General features: G+C 47.8%; 1 protein-coding gene across 1 annotated transcript in view; it reads left to right on the top strand.

Moving 5' to 3' along the window:
- Positions 1-17,099, top strand: part of Spx (Spliceosomal protein on the X) — a 195,325-nt gene that overhangs the window by 105,615 nt on the left and 72,611 nt on the right. The window contains exon 5 of the mRNA XM_050183523.3: positions 4,442-4,622. Coding sequence (XP_050039480.3) covers positions 4,442-4,622 — 181 coding nt within the window. The remainder of the gene's footprint in view (positions 1-4,441; positions 4,623-17,099) is intronic.

Here is a 17,099-nt window from a genome sequence, read left to right as displayed (position 1 = left end):
TCCGTGTTATTCGTTGGTCATTGTTCTCATAGTCATGCAGGCTTTATCACTGACTGGTCCTTAGGCTTTGGGTCCAGTTGAATGGTGTTATGTGTTGGATAGTGTGCTAGTGAAACGTAGATGGTACATGTTACGTCTTGTTTTTCTCCCCGTTGGCTTGGTAATGACTGTGCTCGATGAATTGCTTCCTGTGCTGCTCCACGTGTGGTTCTTGTTTGCTGATTTGATCTATAGCGCCAAATAACAATTCCTGAGTGGTCGATGGATTGCTCTATTTTACTTCTAATATTTTGTGTGTGATTCGGCTTGGTTGACGTACATAAGGCAGGCTTGCTGCGGAAATAAACTTAGTTGTGAGTGGCGCCGGTCCTGTCGTTTGTGTTCGTCTTCCGTCCTGGTCTACTGCGCCTTACTCTTTACTCATTCAAGCATAAACCAACTAGCCCAAGCAAGAGTTTTGCTTATTCAAACATGTTCTTAAAGTACAAACTGTCAGTGGAAAATGAGAAATTACCAACTGCTTGTATCTCAAAGAAAGAATACAATGCTCCATTCACTTTACAGGAACTTAACAGTTTACTCTGTGTTGATAAAAAAAATGTAGTAGGTCCTGACCAGGTCCATTATTCCATGCTTGCACACCTGTCCCAAGCATCCATAGATGCTTTCTTTAAATTTTCAATAAAGTATTTGGATCTGAAATTACGCCAAAAGATCGGAAAAATGCAAGAGTTGTGCCAAAAAAATGCAGTGGCATGCCACAAGGCTGCATACTTAGCACAACATTATTTATTGTAAAGATGAACTCCATTAACCACTTCCCTCACCTGTTATATACTCCATATATGTAAACGATCCCCAAATAGCATACCATGCCTCAAATATACCCACCAGTGAAAGGCAGCTCCAGATTACAATAAATAAACTAATACAGTGGGTTGACAAAGATAGCTTCAGCTTCTCCACACAAAAACAAGGATTACACTTGGGCACAATTCTAAAACTTAACCTGGTAGAACAAAAATTCAAATTCCTTGGAGTGATATTTGATAAAAAACTAAACTTCCTGGCATACATAAATACGACAAAAATGAAGGCAAATAGAGTACTGAACATTCTGAAAGTGTTGTCTCATATGTCTCATAAGCACTGGCGTGGCGTTCCAACCGAACGTGACTCTTACCTGTTTACCGGTCTGTTGTGCGTAGCATTCTGGACTATGGTTGCATAGTTTATGGCTCAGCCAGGTAGCCATATATTTAACGACTTGATCCAGTACATAATGTAGGACTGTGACTGGCAAGTGGTGTTTACAGAACATCACCTGTCCAAAGTTTATACGTTGACTGTAATGAACGTCCCTTAAAGCAGTAAACAGCTTTACTCACTCTTTCCTATGTGCTCAGAATTCAGTCATCACCACATCACATATGCCACAACATCGTCACTCAATACAACTCATTCTTACACTGCATAAGTAAACCGAACATGATTAGACCACTTGTATTCTAACATGAGGAATACTGTCGGGATTATGACATTCCTCACGATGCCCTTCAGGTTGCTAAAAAGCCAGAATGACTGCCCCTGTGGTATGACATTATGAAGCTATGGGATTGAACATTGACACTCATAAAGAAAAGAGGCACCCCACAAGAACGCATTATATAAGGTTTCTGCACTGTTCAGGACACATATAAAGATTACATAGAACTTTGCACAGATGGTTTTAAAACACACGTACACGTGGATGTGGGGGCCGTAATGAAAAATTGGGAAACAAGTACAGCAGAACTTCGTTGATATGTTCCTGTTACGTATGCTTTCCCAGCACCAACATTCACAACCGAGAACACAAAAAATGACCCAGTAGGGTTATGCTCATTTTTCACCAGTTCATACATATATCTGAAAACACGATTTTTGGCACCAATGTTCAGTACCTTGCCAAACTGTGATAGTATGATACGTTTTCCGGCCGCTAGATCCCATGTGAACAAGAAAATGCTTGAGGCGCACGCGATCCAGAACAGCATATAGCTTCCCGCCATGGCAGCTTCACCACAATGCTCGCCTGTCCGTCTTGCATAAAAATGCCGGTGTGCACTCAGTTTCACATTTTAGTACCAGCAAATCTTCTCCAGGGTCATCGCACGTAGCATTCACAGCTATCACCACCAACCCTATTGTGATGAGCATCTTCATCTATCTGTTTCACAGCGCGTGGTTCTGTTGGAAGCGTATCGCACGCTTCTAATAGGAGATAACCAAAACGCGCCGCCCTTCCCTGTCGCAGACTGCAATTGTTCATGTTTTCCGGCTACTAGATTCCACGTGAACAAAAAGCGCGAGGTGCACATGGTTGAGAACAGTTTATGTCCACCCATCTTGTGGTAAAACGACAGCACACACAGTTTCTGATCCCAGTACCAGAAAATCTCCGCCCGGGTCGTCACATGCCGCATTCACAGCTATTGCCGCCAAACCTATTGCGACAAGCATCTTCACCTATCTGTTTTATAGCATATGTTTTATAGCATGTGTAGTGCCATTGGTGGCGGACTGCGCACTTTTGGTAGGCGATAATCCAAACGCACCGCCGTTCCCTGCTGCAGGCGGCTCAATGTGGCCACCACAGTTCGTTTTGGCGGAATCCGGCATCTCCCACCAGCTTGATCTCGTTTCGGATTCCTGTGGCAATCTTAAAGCACCAAGCAATAGAAAAGCAACAAAACACGTGTCGGGCCACTAGAGCACCACCAGTTCATCACGCGTCAGCACCTCTTGCCGCAACGCTCCGTGCGATACTTTCCTTTATGTAGATGTCAACAATAGTTGAGCCTGTCAAATTTTTCAGTTGATTCAAATTGTACGTTTTCTCGGTTAGTACGTTTTTTCTCGCATTTTTTTTTTTTCAAAATGTATAAACGAGGTTATACTGCATTCGAATACCACACTATGCCTCTGTTTTCATTGCCGAAGTTTATGCTGTATGGACTGTAGTGGAAGAAATTATCGCTGACAAGCAAGAAAATACAATCATATACACTGATTTGCTATGTACACTATGGGCAGTAAATCTTAAATCCAAGTGTGAACCCCTGGTAGGGAATATTTTAAACATAGTGTCTTTCAACAGATTCGGCAGATCAGTTCGTTTCTGCTGAGTGCCAGGCCATGTTGGGATATCGGGTAACGAAGCAACAAATAGATGCACATTCATGTATGTTGCACATTTTACTGACATGTAAACACATTGAAGCACATAATCAACGAAACTGTTGCATAATTTATATAACTTAAACATGGCTGTACACCCAGCCTTACTTTTAGGAGATGATACACTAGTGCCATTACCTGACCTTGAATTTCTAAATGATATTGACTATTTACACAAGCTATAGATCAACACAGATTTTGCTGTTTGTAAATTAGATTTTATAATACCTTGTGTTCGGTGCAGCATAGCCTTGATTGCTTTTGTGCTGCTAAACCACAATTGCTTACTTACTTACTTCGCCACTTCGTTTCGTTTAGGTGCTAGCGCTGTTTTTGCTTGTTTGCATCACAAGTTTCTGGTGCTCGCTGAGCTCTGATTGTGGTCCAAGCTAACCGATGTGCAGCGTAATACGTTTGAATTACCAAGAGTTTGATTGCATTAAATAATGCATACATCTACCAGGACTAGAGGACAAGGCCGAATTATCTGATTTTCCAAATTAGTGAGGGCCATAGTAATGAGGTTCTACTGTATTATATTGTTACATAGTTACAATGTATAATGTTGCATTGATAACATAGGTAGACCACACTAAGTGAGGGGAATAGTCTGTTATATCCGAAAGTATGTGGATTCGTTGTAATAGGCATGGACTGTACCTGCACTTCACAACGTACCACAGTGCACCACATAAAACTGCACTAAGGGTGAACGTGAAATGCACACGCAGCCTCGGCCACCACAAAGTTTTCAAGTAAACTGTAATTTAATGGAGCACTACACCGAGCAAAAATCTGCATGCAACATCTGCAAAAAATCTAAAAAAACAATGAAATCAATTTTAGCATTACAATTAGTTTTTTTCCGACTGCCCGATTAATCAGACGGACATTTTCGTAGCAATCACCATGTCCGAAAAATCGCTCGGCAACTGTACGTGTGTTCATAGTCAGACACTAGTGGTTGTCCTATCATGCATAGCAGTCTCGGCACAGTTCGAGGCTTCAGTGAGTAGCTGTAAGCCTGCCTCATGTAAGGCCCACTCTCTCTAAAAAATTTTGGAAGTGTGGTCCTTACACAAGTAAATCCAGTATTTGACACTAAAGTATTCAAATTGGAATTTAAGCTGGAATTTCACTATACTTGCGCGCTCGTCATATTTCTTGATCAAAGCAATGGTTAGGCATTACTCTCAAGTGTCAAACTGCTTCACTGTTGCAGATCATGCGTGATCCAGACACGGGCAACTCCAAGGGTTACGCCTTCATCAACTTTGCCAGCTTTGAGGCATCAGATGCAGCCATTGAGGCCATGAATGGCCAGTACCTGTGCAACCGGGCCATCACTATCTCGTATGCCTTCAAGAAGGACTCCAAGGGCGAGCGGCACGGATCAGCAGCAGGCGAGTCATTGGCACATGTGTTGTCACTGTGTGTCACACTGGTGTGCGAAATACCATAAGCAGGCTTCCCCCACACACGAAAAGGTTTCTGCATTATTTAGGCTCCGACACAGACCACAGTGAAACCCCGGTAATACTACTTTCCCGGGACCACATAAATTATACACGTTCCTCCCTATTGTTTATATTCTACCACTTAAACTTAAGATGGTGTCAAGTGGGATTATATCTTGGAATTGTAGGGCGCTTATAAAGAACCTGGATGATGCTAACAAATTTACTAGATGAACACAGGCCAACAGTCCCGTGCGTTCAAGAAACCCATTTGGATTTAAAACATTTTAATATCATAACCCGGTTCAATGTACACTGAAACCTTGTACTACTGTAGTTGGCCAGAGCTCGGAAAAAGTATGTACTAAACGGTAGAACTGCTTAACCGAAACAGCGGGAGGTTGCCCACTTACCTGTCAAATAGGAACTACGAAAGGGTGCGGTGAAAGGGCAGAAAACATGCAGTATTTATTCACTTCACGCGACAATAGTCTTATTTTTGTCTGATGCCGTGGTGGCCTAGCAGCGACGACAGTGACCTCAAACTCTCTTAAGCTGCGAGCCAGCTTTTCCGTCAGCCCCCTCTTCTCGGCAAACACCCACATGAGAGAGAGAGAGAGAGAGCTTCTGCACGCAGCTTCTGCCACGGTTGCGTCTGAATTGCCTGTGCTGTCGCTTTCCATGTCGTCATCACTGTCATTAGGGGACATGTTATCAATAACAGAGGCAACGATGGCGAAAAGTCGAACCTCAAAAAGTTTAACTTTGTAGCCGACAACTTTTCATGGTCCCAGCAGCACTGCCGAGCATCTTCTCCTTCGCATTCCAAATGCCACACACCGTAGTCAACGGTAGATCCCTCTCACGTGCCAGCGCTGACTTCATGCCACGTTCGATACCACGAGCGATGTCCAATTTTTCTTTTATACTGAGCACCCAGTTTCTGTCCGAGCTTCAGCATGATGCAAGTCTCAACTTGCACGTCGCCACAACACAAGCCACCACTAGCCAGCCACAATGCTCTCTGGCTCTGCGCCGAAGTGATGTTGATGTTAATGTGGCTTCATCTTTCCAAGCGCCCTCTGCATTTGCGCTATTAGTCGAACCCACTTATAACGATACCGCTTTTAACAATATATCGGTTATAACAATGAAAAGCTGCTACACCGTCAACATTTGTATGTTTTCTATGGAGAAATAACCTGCTTACTGCAATGCCGCATTATCGGTTATAATGAAGTCTGGCTGCTGGGTGTCCATGCCAGAAGCATACCTGCCAACACTCCTGATTCTCCCGGGAGACTCCCGATTTTTCACTGAACTTTCCGATTGTGCGATCACTGTCTTATATCTCCCATAAAGTGGTCTCCATTCGTGCAATAATGGTTTTTGCGAAACCGGCACCGCGGAATATACAGCCACATCGTAATTGCAGCATCACCAACAACGGCTGCACTAGCACCATCGGTATCATCGACTAAGCCGACTACGGTGCCTAGTAAGCCGACCAAAGCCAGAGCCAATGTAGCTCTTGCATTTCATACATGCCTTCCTCCATTGTGCACCTTGTTGCTGCTGCTTGTGTGTATGATTAGTGTTGGCTAGGCTGTCTATGTGTGGTGCACTGTGTAAAGTTAGATCCTCATGTTCTTGATGCCATGGCGCTATCAAAGCCCAAGGAAAGGTATTTGCAGAAGTTCTTGCAATCTTATACTTCTGAATTTCCATGCTTTTTGGCATCAAGAAAGGAAAACATTTTGCATATTGTACAACGTGTGGATGCGGCGTCAGCGGGTCTCACGGTGTCAAAGGCGACTTGAGACTGCGTGTTTGCACGGCGAAGCATCAAAGCTATGTTCACACTGCTGGGCAGCAAGGCAACATAGTGAACTTTCTCCAGAACAAGTGCGAGGACAGTGTTCTACGTGTGGAGTGCCTGTTTATGGGATTCCTCGTCGGAACACAATCTACCCCTTAGTGTCAGCGACTACGTTGGGCCTCTTCTACGGAAAATATTTCTGAAATGCGATGAAACGAATCGCTATGGATGTGGACGCAATTCTGAAACACAACTCTGAAGAATGCGGAGGTGGCCAACCTGAAACTTATTTCGCAGGCATCGCTCTCGAGTCTTTGTTTCTTTATTCAGAGTTTTCCTCAGCTGCTGCCCCGAGATTCCACTGAATCTGCTGAAGACGCTTTAGATGCTCTCGAAGCTGAGTTTGCCACTACAGGCGCACAGTCTTCGAGAGGACATACTGAATGAAGAAAGGTGGGACGTGCAGTGGTCTATGGTTGGAAATATGAAAAACACTGATGGAAAACGTGTTTCACCGAGTTGCTAAGGTGATGCTGGAATTACTCGTGATACCGTATAGCAACGCAGAGTGTGAGAGGATTTTTAGCACGGTGCGAAAAGCTAGGTCTGAGTTCCGCTCATCAATGTGCAACACAACCCTCCAACACCTGCTGCTAGTGAAGGGCCGTCAGTCTGGACCATGTTTTGAGCAAAGCTACCCCTATGAATTTTTGAAGTGAGCAAGGTCTACTGCTGCAAACTCCTGCAAAAGGACTCGTCGAACAGTGCCTGAAGGTTTGAACGAAACCCCCCAGTCCCACCGGAAGTTCAAACAGTGAATTTACCCTCCCTCCCCCCGTTGGCGCGAATAAAAAGTCTCCCGATTTTGGATCTCGCCAGGTTGGCAGGTATGCAAAAGGTAATGAAGTACGAAATTCTTGTAAATAAAAAAAAAAAAGTGAAATGCGACCCGCTGCACGATCGCCTGCCGCCCCAACTGCCGCCATGTTCTTCTCTCCATGAGAGATGCACACCAGCCTTGCACGCATCTCTGCCATCGCCCTTCCACCTCTCTGAACACGAATGGGCTTTGCCCATAGCTCTGCGCTGCGCCGCCCTCTGAAACACGAATGGACTGCGCCAACTGCACTGATAACGCTGCCATCGCTGTTCCCAGATTGCTCACTGGGGCAGCTGGGGCCTCATTCTGCGCAATTCTCCTAACCAATTAAGTCGCTCGTGCTTGTCTTTGTTCATTGCGTCGAAGTCGTTCTTGGCCACATGGCTTCTTGGCCTTGTTTCACTTGCCGCCATAACAGAATATGCACGACGTCGCCGGTGAAAAAAAAGTGCACTCCTATAGCTTTGTGAATGAAGTGCTTCTAACTGATGAGGCGATCGTCACAAACGTGCTTGCATCGGATAGCGATGTCATAATATACGGTATGCGGGAGTGGAAAGCTTAAACATAGGAAGGCAGTGCGCCGTGCGGGGGCGAAGAGGACACCGGCTCTTTGCAAATACCCGCGAGAGAACCATCATCATCATCGACGCCGATTTGGGAGCGTCGACAGTGGCGCCTCGAAAAGCGTGGCGCGAGTGAGTGTGGCCCGTGGCCCGTGGCGTGAGCAGTGCGCGAGGTTCGGCGGTCGACGAAAAACAGCTTCCTCGCTGGGCGTCTGGCCCATAGGAGCTATCGCCGACCGCGCCAATACGCCACACCTGAAGCAACACTGTCGCCCGCTGGGAGGGTACCTCGCCCCGCTCTTCCGCTGGGCACTGGTCCAGGAGGGCTGGCGGTCCGGAACCGGGGCGCTCGAGCGTTCGGGTGAGCGGCCACAGGGCTACCCCGCCAGCTGTGGACGCGACCCGGTGACTGCGGCCGGCTACCTGAGCCCCGCGAGGTGGTCCGACCCGGCCATCCTACACGGCTGTCCGACCCAGCCGACCGTCCCGGCCGTGCGACCCAGCTGTCCGACCCGGCCGTCCTACACGGCTGTCCGACCCGCCGGCCGACACTGTTGTCCGACCCCGCTGGTCGGCATCGGTTCAACGAGGTCTCAGACACGGCGACACACGCTTCCGCCGGAACTGTAGGCCAATCATAATCCACCAACCCATAGATATAATGCATGTCGCCTATGAGGCATTTTGGGACATTGTCACGTGTGTGTGCCGTTATCTGTGTCGTGTACGTCAATACAAGTCTGATGTGTGTTTTTGCTTTCGCGTGCTGCTTCTCCCTTTTTCTGGAGTGATCCGGCCCCAATAACATCACAAACTGGCGAGCCTGCCAGGATTCACTCGTAAATACAGTGAAAGGGGGCAGTTTCGCTTGAGCGCAGACACACATTAGTAGATGGCACCATGGATTTAGAGAAAATCACGGCTATAGGACTCCAAATAGGATTGTCAGGCGCAGAACTTCGCAGATGGATTGAGGCCGAACAGGCAAAACAAAGGGACGAGAGAGCTGCGGAGCGAGAGGCAGCGAAGGAAGCTGCTGAATTAGCGCGCTTAGCTGACGGGAGGCAGCGTGAGATCCTCCAGCTAAAGCTGCAGCTCCAGGAAGGAGCTCGGAATGTGCCGGCAGCGGCTTCTGAAATTTTGACTGCGCCCAGCACCTCCTCGTCATCCCTCAATCCACAGAAGTTACTTCCTTTGTTCGATGAGAAACGCGATGACTTACACGCGTATATACAGCGATTTGAGCGCATAGCAACAGGGCAGGACTGGCCACAAGAAAAATGGGCTCTTGCTTTGAGCATGTGTCTGACTGGGGAAGCGTTAACTGTGATCGGTCGGATGACTGCCACCGATTCATTAGATTACCCGAAGGTAAAGAAAGCTTTGCTACAAAGGTTTCAATTCACGGCTCAAGGCTACCAAGAAAAGTTTCGTAAAGCACGAGCAGTAGAGGGTGAAACGGGAAGACAGTTAGCAGCAAGAATTTCAGCCTATTTTGACCATTGGATTGAGATGGCTAATGCGCCTAAAACACATGAAGGTCTACGAGATCACATGATCTCTGAACAGTTTCTGCGTTGTTGTGAGCCAAAGCTAGTCATTTTCTTGAAGGAGCGAGAGTGCAAGTCCCTTGACGAACTTTCTAGCTTGACGGATCGCTTTCTTGAAGCGCAGAACTGGACAAACCTAGGAAAGGGTCCCGATAACACAAAGGATTCTGGTGGAAAAAACATTGAAGCTCCCAGGAAACCACAACTTATGTGCACCCTTTGTCATCGGTTTGGACATTTGACTCCTGACTGCCGTGCCCCACCTAAGCGTATGCTGAAGTGTGAGTTGTGCGACAGAACGGGACATACAGCTGAAAATTGCCGAACTCGGTACGAGGACAACAAACCAAGTTCTGCGTGTGCATTCACCGAATCTTGACCAGTCCGGACTCGTCCAGTGAAAGAATCAAAGCATCTAGGAAAGAAGACTCGCCAATCAAGTGACAGCGAGGACAAGAACCCTGGGACTGCTGTAAATTTCCTCATCGATGGGATGCCAGTGGTGGAAGGCCGGCTGCTGGGAAGAAGTGTTCGTGTACTACGAGACACCGGTTGTAATACCGCAATTGTAAAACGAGAACTCGTTCCATAGATGTATATGACGGAAAGAACGAACAACGTTGTTCTTTTGGACGGCTCAACAAGTTACCTGCCTGAAGCTGTCGTACAAGTGAACACGGCGTATTTTTCAGGCAAGTTAACAGTGACATGTATGGACGAGCCCCTCTACGACCTTGTTCTGGGAAATCTTCCAGGCGTCAGAGGACCATATGATCCAGACTCTGACTGGAAACCCCCCGATGCTCCCAACGAGGAGTCGTCGTCGATAGGGATGAAGCGTAATAAGGCGCCTAGGAAGCCTCACCATGTATCGAGCTTGGCTGAAGCCAAAACTGAAGAACAAGGCAAGATGCGACCCTTCTGCGTTCCGACAATCGTCTTACGTGACGTGACAAAAGGACAACTCATTGAAGAACAGCGGAAAGATCCGACGCTCAAACATATTTTTGCTAAAGTAAGCAAGTTGTTTAACTCTGGAAAGGGCCACAGCTACGAATTCGTGGAAGAAAAAGGATTGTTGTATCCCCTATACCACCGGGCCACGGGCAGAACCTTTAAGCAAATGGTCATACCAAAAATATTTAGACATGACTTATTAGAAGTGGCACATGAAAACAACATCATGGCAAGACATAAAGGTATCAGGAGAACAACGGATCGTGTCCTACAAGAATATTATTGGCCAGATTTACACAGAGACGTAAAACGCTTTGTGAATTCGTGCGACAAGTGCCAAAAGACAACCGCTAAAGGGAAAGTACAGGCCGCTCCACTTCCTCGTCAGTGTGTGTTTGTGTGTGCGTGCAAGAATACGACAAGTTCGTTCGGTCCTGAAGTTTTAGAAGCGGCGACACAAGGCCCTTCGAAGTCGAGAAAGCGCCGGGGACCAGGCAAGTGGAAACAAGCCCACCGAGGAGTACCCCAAGCACGTCAACAACAGAGTGTTGCGTTGGAGTCTCCTTTTGCAGGAGTATTCTTTTACTGTTAACTGCATAAAAGGTTGTGACATTGTCGGAGCTGACTACTTAAGTCGAGTCGCGCGTAATCACCTGTTCATATATCAAAATGTGATTAGACAATGCGACCACTCAAGCGCTTAGTGTTTATTTGAAAACGTACAGACTTGTGCGTTAGTACTTTAACTGGGCGCAACGCCCTGTGAACAATGTGTTGTGTGCTCATATGAACAATCGGACAAACGTACATGACAATTTTCCTTTTTATTTTTTTTTCATCCCGCGTTCATGTGTTAGAATAGTTGTAAACAACTTTCTCGAAAAGGGGGGTATAGTTTGTGATGTTATTGGGGCCGGATCACTCCAGAAAAAGGGAGAAGCAGCACGCGAAAGCAAAAACACACATCAGACTTGTATTGACGTACACGACGCAGATAACGGCACACACACGTGACAATGTCCCAAAATGCCTCATAGGCGACATGCATTATATCTATGGGTTGGTGGATTATGATTGGCCTACAGTTCCGGCGGAAGCATGTGTCGCCATGTCTGAGACCTCGTTGAACCGATGCCGGCCAGCGGGGTCGGACAACAGTGTCGGCCGGCGGGTCGGACAGCCGTGTAGGACGGCCGGGTCGGACAGCTGGGTCGCACGGCCGGGACGGTCGGCTGGGTCGGACAGCCGTGTAGGACGGCCGGGTCGGACCACCTCGCGGGGCTCAGGTAGCCGGCCGCAGTCACCGGGTCGCGTCCACAGCTGGCGGGGTAGCCCTGTGGCCGCTCACCCGAACGCTCGAGCGCCCCGGTTCCGGACCGCCAGCCCTCCTGGACCAGTGCCCAGCGGAAGAGCGGGGCGAGGTACCCTCCCAGCGGGCGACAGTGTTGCTTCAGGTGTGGCGTATTGGCGCGGTCGGCGATAGCTCCTATGGGCCAGACGCCCAGCGAGGAAGCTGTTTTTCGTCGACCGCCGAACCTCACGCGCTGCTCACGCCACGGGCCACGGGCCACACTCACTCGCGCCACGCTTTTCGAGGCGCCACTGTCGACGCTCCCAAATCGGCGTCGATGATGATGATGGTTCTCTCGCGGGTATTTGCAAAGAGCCGGTGTCCTCTTCGCCCCCGCACGGCGCACTGCCTTCCTATGTTTAAGCTTTCCACTCCCGCGTACCGTATATTATGACAAGCGACAGTAACAGCGACGATGGTAGCTCTGACGCGGTAGGGCAGGCTGCCCCAACATTATTCCTGCGGGTGGTCCTGTAGATAACTTAGACCCTCATGGACTTGTTTTCGCGAAGGACCTTCTGCTTCACTACGCGGAGCACCTGGATCCCTTGGAGAAGGATGTCGGCAAGCTTTGCGTAAAGCAGGCAAGGCTGACGGACATGCAGTTTTCTTGTGCAAGCCATTGGGAAGTACGTGGCGAGATGCTTGTTGCGATTTTGTCCCGGCGTTTTTTCTGGATTTCTCAAGCTGTGATGCTGCTGCAGCAACCTTCCCACATTTTTTAAAACGCGCCTTTTGGGGCCAACAAGGCGATGCCTCGGCGGAGCTTGTATGTCACTTGCCGCTTCTTGACCCCCTTTTTTGCAGTTGTCATAGCAGTGCCATTCTTGAATGGCGACAGCGGCGGCCTGTTTACAACAGCGTGCAGGAAGCAGAGTTAAACAGGTAAACGAGTCAACACAATCAGACGCCGGATGGAGGAAGGTGGTGGGGAGAACGGGCCACTCCGCCATTATACAGTGAAACCTCATTAAACCGTAGTTGGCCAGAGCTCGCAAAAAGTACGTACTAAACTAGTACTGCTCAACCAAAATAGCATGAGATCGCCCACTTACCTGTCAAAAACGGAACTCAGAGAGAATGCGATGAAAGGGAAAAAAACATACAGTATTTATTCACTTCGCACAACAAAAGTGTTATTTTCGTCTGATGCCGCGGCGGCCTAGCAGCGACGACAGCGCCCTCAAACATGATAAAGCTGTGAGCCAGCTTTTCAGCGAGCCCCCTCTTCTCGGCAAACACTCGCATGGCAGATTCCTCATTGGCGTTACGTATTCTCCGTGCACGCGCGCGGCAGCACTGCAGAAGTCGCAGGGCACCTCTTTCATTTTTTTATTGCAGGGTGCTGTTCTCGTTGCGACGAGAGCATTCATGAGGCTGACGTATTGCGCAGCTTCTGCCACTGTCAGGCCTGAATCGCCTGTGCTGCCGCTCTCCCTGTCGTCCTCACCACTGTCACTAGTCGACACTTCGGCAACAACAGATGCAACGATGGCGAAAAGTCAAACCTCGTAGCCGACATCTCTTCACGGTCGCAGCAGCGCTGCTGAGCAACTTCTTCGCATTCCAAATGCCACTTACTGTAGTCAACAGTAGATCCCTGTCGCGTGCCAGTGCCGACTTCTTCATGTCACATTCGATAGCATGAACAATGTCTAATTTTTCTTCTATGCTAAGCACCGGCGTCTTTTTTATCTGAGGTTCGGTAGGACGCGATTCCTTGGTTGCTCGACCCCACAACTCTCTCTGGCACGGCGCCGAAATGATGTTGATGTTGATGTGGCTTTATGTGCAAGTGCACAGGGCGCTTGGAGGCTGTTGTTCGAATCTGAGACTTGTTGTTCTGCCGGGCTGCCCGATGGAGACGACGGACTGTCGTGTTTGCGTGATGAAAAGTGAAAACACTACGTGTTAACTGATACGTACACAATAAGCTGTACGGTTTATGTGGATATAAAACACATTATGTTCAATAGCCGCTGAATCTTAAAACGAAATTACTGTTTAAGCGGGTATGGTTTAAGGGGAGACGCGGGTCGAAAAACGGCGATTTTCATCAGAAAAGTCAGTTTTATGTTTTTGACTGTTTCAGCAAGATTGATCCCTCCTCTTTCACATATAAAGAAATCAGAGCCGTAAATGATTGGGAAATTATAAATAAACTCGGTGAAAGCACCCGAGATGGCGAGAAAAGGTGCAAATCTGGTCCATTTTCCAGCGCGTGATGCGTCAAATCGCGGCGTCACAAGCTGTTGGGCTTGTGCAAGGCAGTAGGCCTACGCTTTTTCTCTCCGAGGTCGGCTTTGCCGCGTCACAATCTCCCCGAGAAGTAATAATAAAAACATTTCACCGCCAAAACCGAGCGCTTTCGCTGGATTTCTAAATCACGTGGTGTGATTCCGGCCACGCCATTGGCTGCTAGCGCGCGACGCGGCCGCAGGTTGTCTGCTCTTTCTGCGACGCGCCGCTCTCTCGACGTGTTCCCAGGCTTTCAGGCATTTTTCTGCTCCTTGTTTCGATGGATCCCGTGAAGAAACGCGATTTTCGATCTCAAAAGTATCGGTCGAAGCACAAGTTCAAGGGGACTCGCCGCAAAGTGAAGCGGCGTGCAATGGAGACGTCCGCGGCAGCTAAGCCTAACCTAGGCGACGGCGACGCTTTCGACGGTTCAAAGCTGGCCGGCCGCTCAAGTTTTGTTGACAGCGCAGACGAATTCGTCAGCGCATCGGAGAAAAAGTAGATAATCTTCGAGAATCAAGATAGGAGCGGGGAGGAGATGGCAAGTACCTTTATCTGCGAGATCGGCGTCGGGAACGTGAGCGCCGCGGCATGTCTGGCGTGCGGACGGCGCGACCTTTTTATCCCCGTGAGTTGGCCAAAAAACGGAAACGACTCGCGTCGTTTTTGGGGTTGTGTTGCAGCAATGCAGCGTGTACCACGTCCGTTATCTCGTCAACGTATTTGTCGCGGCGTGCATCTCCGGTAGACGACGCTAACGGTGGAGCGCGCCCTTCGGCCAGCCCAAGAGAGTTTCGCCGTGAATATCAAGGCAGTGGTTGCGGCGCGCGCATTTAGAGCGGTACATAATCAACTCGTCCGATTTTGTGCAGTTCTTGGTTTACCAAAACCGATGCACCGTAAATCGTTCACCGCCATAACAAAGAAAGTGCACCTCGCTGCTACAAGAGCAGTGGCTGAACTTGGAGTTGGCTCGGAAAGTAACAGCGCAGGAAGTGGGTCAGCATGGTGCTCGCAAAGACTCTATGAGAGAACAACATATGGCGCAGGTGAATTCTAAAGTAGTGCACTGGATCTAGATACCCTGGCCTGCATTATGTGCAATTTTTATATAGATTTCAGCGCTACAACACAAATAAAGAACTTTTATAACTTTCAATCGTGTTTTTCTCAGCTTCATATTTTTGGCCAAACATTGCTTTTGTGCACGACATTTGATGTACTTATTGTGGTCCAATCAAGACCAAATTTGGTGTGCATCATCTTTAAGATGTGTAGAATGCACTGATCTAGATTTTAGTGCAACCAGTTTATTTTTAAGAATGGAAATGTTCATTACCCTTGGGTACCAGTCACTGAAAACGAAGCATCAGATATGAAATTCTCTCAAAATGTTGCCCGTCAAGGGAATTGCATTATCTCGGTTATTAGCAATCAGTGGGGTGTTAGGGACAAGAAAAGCCATTTTGCACTGCTATATCATGCCAACTGCTAGGTCCAGTAGCTGCACAAACATGCATTGTTTTTCACTTATGCATGGCACTTAGGACATGAATGCATCAAGCTATCCTAAAACTAAAAACAGATTTGGAATGAGGATATCAAGCTATATAAGTGGTACAATTTTCATTTGTCTAGCATTAATATTTAAAAAGAAAGGTTTCTGAGGAGCGTCTCCCCTTAACGAGGTTTTACTGTAGTTTTCTTGGAAGAGCTATGCCATCCCCCATTTTGAATTTTTTTTATGCAACCCAGTTATAACAATTATCGGTTATAACAATGGAATTTTTGTGGCACTTGAATATTGTTATAAGTTGGTTCGACTGCATAGCAAAAATTATGCTGACATCGACAGCCAATCAGAGGCTCTTGTGCCCTTGTTGTGCAAGTACAAGTTGTCTCGCTGCTTTTCTCGTTCATTGTGTTTGTGCCTTGTGGGCCTTCTCCCGCAGTGTTGCCGTGATGGCTATTGCGAAACGGCAGAATTTGCCTTTCGTTGCTATGCTCGAAATCGTAAATCGAGTCAAACGCGGTGAGAAGTCAGATGCCACCACAGCGTACGAGATTCCGAGAAGCACTCTCAGCACCATCTTGAAGAATAAAGGGGAGACTAGGGCTAAAACAGACAAACGACCCAGTGCCCCTGACACTCAACGCATACGTAATGCTGTATATGAGATGTCGAGGCGGCTGTGTACAAGTGGTTCATCCAAAATTACTTCAGATGTGGCGGCTTCCGCGTGCCCGGTGATTACTGAAAATTCTTATGAGTGTGACAAAGCCATTGCCAGTGTTGCAAAAGTTTGGAGCGAGCTGTTAGAATTTCTGGAAGCCATTGACAGATCAGTGGTCAACAAGTTTGTGAACGCAGATAATGGTCTAGTGACTGCGGAAGAGCCCGAAAACAAAGACTAGGTTGTTGACATTGTACCGAGCAAAAGTGACAGCGGACACAATGAGGAAAGCAACGACGATCCTTTGCCCACATCCTTCCAGGGTATTGGTGCAGTCGCACTAGTTTGGCGCTTCTGTGCCATTGGGGAAGGTTGCGGCCTCAGCTGCTCTTGCTCTTTAGACAACGCGAAGAAGTGCCTGCTGTTGCAGCAGCAAAGTTGCCCAAACAGAAGAATACAGGACTACAGCCGACGACCAATAATTCGGACCCCATGGGGAACGTAAATAAGTCTGAAATATCAAATGTTCGAAAAAGAACTAATGTGTCCAAAAAAAATATCACTTTATTTACGTATTGTCACGTATACCCAGCTGTAGTATACACGCTGAATGAATATCCAGGCGTTTGCACTTTCTGAAACGTAAGCAACGACGCGCGAACCGAGATGAACTTCATTCTCCTCTTCCTCAGTCCCCTTGCTGTGCCACCCCATGTGGCATTACCCCCTCTTCAAAAAAAAGAAAAGAAAAGTAAAGGAAAACATACAGAGGCTTGACATGAGAGCGCCGAGATGGCCTAGACCTAGGACGAACACATAGGCTATAGTCACAATCACTGTGGTTTGCGATATAGCCACAAGGCACTGAGGGCCGAGCAACAACAGAAA

This window comes from Dermacentor andersoni, chromosome 3 (assembly GCF_023375885.2).
Source record: "Dermacentor andersoni chromosome 3, qqDerAnde1_hic_scaffold, whole genome shotgun sequence".
In the NCBI taxonomy this organism is placed as follows: domain Eukaryota; kingdom Metazoa; phylum Arthropoda; class Arachnida; order Ixodida; family Ixodidae; genus Dermacentor; species Dermacentor andersoni.
This window is presented reverse-complemented; position numbering and strand designations above follow the sequence as displayed.